Source organism: Neophocaena asiaeorientalis, unplaced genomic scaffold (genome assembly GCF_003031525.2).
Source record: "Neophocaena asiaeorientalis asiaeorientalis breed wild unplaced genomic scaffold, Neophocaena_asiaeorientalis_V1.1 scaffold72, whole genome shotgun sequence".
Classification (NCBI taxonomy): domain Eukaryota; kingdom Metazoa; phylum Chordata; class Mammalia; order Artiodactyla; family Phocoenidae; genus Neophocaena; species Neophocaena asiaeorientalis.
The window spans coordinates 11,928,629-11,933,081 of NW_020185336.1; the positions used below are offsets into that span (position 1 = coordinate 11,928,629).

The 4,453-nt window shown below is 49.7% G+C and overlaps 1 protein-coding gene across 1 annotated transcript; it reads left to right on the top strand.

Annotated features, from left to right (window-relative positions):
- Positions 1-2,402: 2,402 nt before the first annotated feature.
- RPRM (reprimo, TP53 dependent G2 arrest mediator homolog) lies at positions 2,403-3,842 on the top strand. The gene has a single exon (XM_024735982.1). The coding sequence runs from the start codon at positions 2,620-2,622 to the stop codon at positions 2,947-2,949; it is 330 nt and encodes a 109-aa protein (XP_024591750.1). The 5' UTR covers positions 2,403-2,619; the 3' UTR covers positions 2,950-3,842.
- The last annotated feature ends 611 nt before the right edge of the window (positions 3,843-4,453 follow it).

Sequence of the window (4,453 nt, forward strand, 5' to 3'; positions counted from 1 at the left end):
AGAAAAATAAACAATTTCTGTAGAAAAGCTCTAGCCATCCGTACCCCCTTAAATCCAGTAATAAGTGAGTGATAAATGTAAGTTTTGTACTACTAGGTTTATAGTTAATTTCCATCTAAATACTCCAAGCAATCTTATCCAACAAAATCAGGTTGGTGGGAGCAGGCGTGTGTGGGGGAGTAAAGAAAACAAAAGAGAGATCTGAACTAGCTGATGGGAATAGCGCTATCTTACCCACAGCTTTGAGGCTGTTGGGAGTAAAGCTGAAACAAAATAAAGTCAGAGTGTTACATTATTTCTTTTAAGAACATACTCCTCAAATCTAGAGGTTTAAAGATATAAAATCTCTACTGGACTCCAAAATTTGATCCTTTTAACAATGACTTCTGACTAAAACAGTAGTACTGTTAATATCAATAAATATACTCAAATTCTGAAATGATTCAATTAACACTTTTAGGAACTTTTTGTAACCAGACCTTACAAATGTACTATAATTCTCTTTGTTTTTGTCACATAAAGATAGGGCTATTGTCTCTAATCATCTGTACCCAACTTCTACTAAACATACAATCCTGTGCAAGTTAATATCCCTGGAGTGGACCTCTATTCTCCACCTTTTGTTTTTCTAAATTTCTACTACTTGCCTCTACCATTCATGGTAGTATTGCTTTATATTATCTTAAAATCTCCTATAATTTTTTTCACATATGCATTATGTTTTACTGTTAAGTATCACCCATATTAACTAAGATAGTCTGTATAGTGAGATTTAAATGTTTTTTTTTTCCAATCAATAAATAATAAATTTGTCCAAAGAAGAAATTGTGGGGAGTGGAAGCATTCTTCAAGGCTATTATAACCACGGGAAATTAGAGCAATAAACCAGGTGAATTGAGGATGAGGCCCAGAAGCCTGGGTCTTCAGCTATTAAACATCCCTTCAAAACAAAAACAGCTATTTAGAAGGGTCTAAACTTATTGAGGCTGATATACAATCAACATCCAAAAGTTGAAAACTCTTCAGTAAAATACAGTTCACTGTTTTATTGTGGTCACGAAGTACTATGAAAACATTTAAGGAAACCTTTGAACATGGAGTAAATAATGTTTGGGGAGACAAAAATCAGAGGGTTTAACAAGAAAATATAATGGAATTGAGAATAGAGTTGAAAATGGCAAGACAGCTTTGTTTTAATAGAAATTGAGTAAATATAGTCTATCAGAAATTTGGACTGGGCTTCAGGTTACTGGTTTCCAGCTGTCACAGTTGAAAGAAAAAAGGAGGGAAGGGAGAGAGGAAGAAGAAGAGAGGGGGAAGAAAATTTAAAAAGTAGAAAGGATTTAAAAAATAAAAACCTGAAGTATTCTTCTAGAGCTCAAGAAACAATCTGACAGGTTCGTAACATTTCACTGAAACCAGAAGCAGAATCATAATGGACTGAAGTCTCAATCAGGCCCCTACAACATATGTAGCTTTGTTTAAAATGACTAAGGTGAAATATATCAGCTTACGGAAAATGGGGAGGGCTTCCAGCATTTGGCTAGTGTACTAGGTGATGCATGTTGATGAGCAATTCCCTTAAACAACTGATTTACTGCCAACAGAGAAAAACATTGGAAGCACATCCAAAAACTCATTTGCAATTGAGATTACAAGGGTAGCCATTCTGTCCACCTTCCCCTCCCTCACCAGAGAGGTGACCCTGTTCCTGGCGACCACCTCCACACAAAGGCCACGGAAGAACCCCTCCTTCTCCTAATTCCCTTTCCTTTGCTTCAAAAGTCACTATAAAGCCTGCCTTACTCTGTCTTCCAATAGCTTCCTCTCTCCCTCCTTTTCTTCCTCTCCTTCCTTCCCTCCCAGCTTTTCTTTCTTTCTTCCCAAAATCATTGCTTTTGTAAAAATACACCCCTACACCACTAGACAAACGTCGCATGCAAGACAAAGTCAGGCACAGGCGGCGGGTCCATGCATTCGCCAGCACCATCTGCCACCTGCGATTCATCGCCACTTTCCACCTCCCGGAGGTGAGAGGGGCGGGAGGCAAAGGACACGCAGAGCTGGTGTGACCCAGTTCTTAGGAAACTTTCAGCTGGTCGCAACCCCTCCCCCACCCGAAACGCTTCAATCATCCATCAAGCCCAGAAAACTACAGTGACCTCTGCCTAGCCTTTGGAGCTGGAAAAGAGGCGAAGCAAGAAAAGCAGGAAGAGGTTCGCTCCTTTGCTTCCCACACCGCCCAACGGCGGCGGGCGCAGAGCTGCGGCACGGCCGGAAGGGGCCGCTGTTCGCTCAGAGCAGCCGCCCTACAGCCGCCGTCCGCACCTCCCACGGCCCCGCTGGCCCAGCCCCGCCAAGTTCCAAGAGCCCCCAGTCGAGCAAGCGCCGGGAACGAGCGCCGCCCGGGCAGGAGCAGACGGCGCAGACCAGCAAGTCTGCGGCGCTCGTCGGAAAGGCTCCGGGGAAACTCCCAGGGCCCCGGGGACTTTGGAGAGAGCGAGCTGTCCCCGCGCGCGCAAGTCCGCCAAGTGAGCGCTCAGCTCACCTGTTTCTCCCGTGCCACCGCCTTCCCACCCCTCGGACTCGCGCCTCCCGAGGTGCCCGCCCGCTCCCGCGATGAATCCGGCGCTGGGCAACCAGACCGATGTGGCCGGCCTGTTCCTAGCCAACAGCAGTGAGGCGCTGGAGCGCGCCGTGCGCTGCTGCACCCAGGCATCCGTGGTGACCGACGACGGCTTCGCGGAGGGCGGCCCGGACGAGCGTAGCCTGTATATCATGCGAGTGGTGCAGATCGCTGTCATGTGCGTGCTCTCGCTCACCGTGGTCTTCGGTATCTTCTTCCTTGGCTGCAACCTCCTCATCAAGTCCGAGGGCATGATCAACTTCCTAGTGAAGGACCGGAGACCGTCTAAGGAGGTGGAGGCGGTGGTCGTGGGGCCCTACTGACCGGCCCCCGGCCCCCGCGGCAGCCGCCCCATGCCTCCCCACTTCACCAGCCGGGCCGCGCCCCCTCACCATCCGAGACTGGGCGAAGCAAACCTGTGGGAGTCAATTATTTCTCTCGACTTCTGCTTTTCGGGATGAAGCGACCCGCTTTCTCGCTGGCTCTCTGAAAGTCCCCAGGCCTGGCTATAGAAGAGAGCCCTGACTCTGGACTCCAGCAGCAAGTGGCAAGAAGAAGGCGATTGGGGCGCAGAACTTTGGAAGCTGCCGCTGGCGCGGGATGCGGGGACACCGGCCGGGCCAAGGCCCCTTTCCACCCGCAGGTGGGCCAAGCTCTGGGGGCAGGTGGAGAGGGCGGGCAGGGAGAGACCAACGGCACCGCTTGCCTGGTGACTGGAAAAGTGACCCGCGTATACTCCACTTAACCGAACTAACGGGGACACACAAATCCGTGTCCGGCTTCGCGCCCGTTCCCTCCCGCTCCTCCCAGCCCTGGCAGGAGGGGCGATAAATACCTTTGATAGATTGTAACGTGCCGTTTTAAGGGATTTTGTGTTTGTTTGCTTGAATACAAATATTTGATAAGTCTTTTTCCGCCCTAGTGGCCTGTTTGCCTGCCTGGGGGTTAGAGTTTTGTGTTGGGAGAAGGGGTGGGGGGAGGGGAACCTGTGAATGGGGTGAGTTGTTTCTTTTCATGCATTTCCAACTGGGTCTTTGGGGGGCGGGGGGAGGGGCTGGCCCCCCAGCTGGCCCCGGGACAAAGACTCGGAATAGAACTCCGAGCTCGTGACTGCACGGTTTATGCCACAAAAGTGCTCTTGACATTCGTGACACCGCTTTGACTGCCCCCCCCCCCTTATTTAACATTTCCTTAATAAATGCAACATTTAAGTGTTCTGTTCCTGGCCTCCTGGTGGTCATTCTGCGCTCCCGGCAGAAGGGAAAGGGCGACGGTGAGGACTCGGGTTACCGGTTCGGGGTGGAATTCGCTTTGGAGAGCTGCGATTCAACTCGTGGATCCTACGCAGGGACGAGGGTGGGAGCGAGACAGAGAGGCCCAGGGACGAGTGAGACATGGCCAAGCCGCAGGCACAGGAGCCGTCTTGGAGGCAGCATCCTTTGTTTTCCTTTACAGTTAATATTTTATATTTCATTTAGGCTCAGCTCTCTGAGCCAGGCGAGACGACGGGAGGCCCCCGCGGGAAGATGACACTTCCGTGCAGGGCTCCGGTGGGAACACAGGGTTACACCGCTAATGAAAGGAAGAGACGGCTTGTCCAGCCTTCAGGGAGGGCATCTCTCCCCTGACCAACGTCAGCAAGACGGCGTCAGGATGCTGATCAAACAAAAAAAAACCGAAGAAAAGTAGGTCCTAAAGTACATAGTGACGCTATTTCTCCCTGGGGTAAACCATTGTTACTAAAACAAGACATGCATTGTCTTTGCCATATTACGTTTCTAGCTAAAGGGCGGTATTAAAGGAGAAACCCGGCCTGGGTTATCAGCC

Excerpts from the sequence above, each read along its gene's own strand:
- RPRM (XM_024735982.1), top strand. The coding sequence starts at position 2,620 with ATGAATCCGGCGCTGGGCAACCAGACCGATGTGGCCGGCCTGTTCCTA.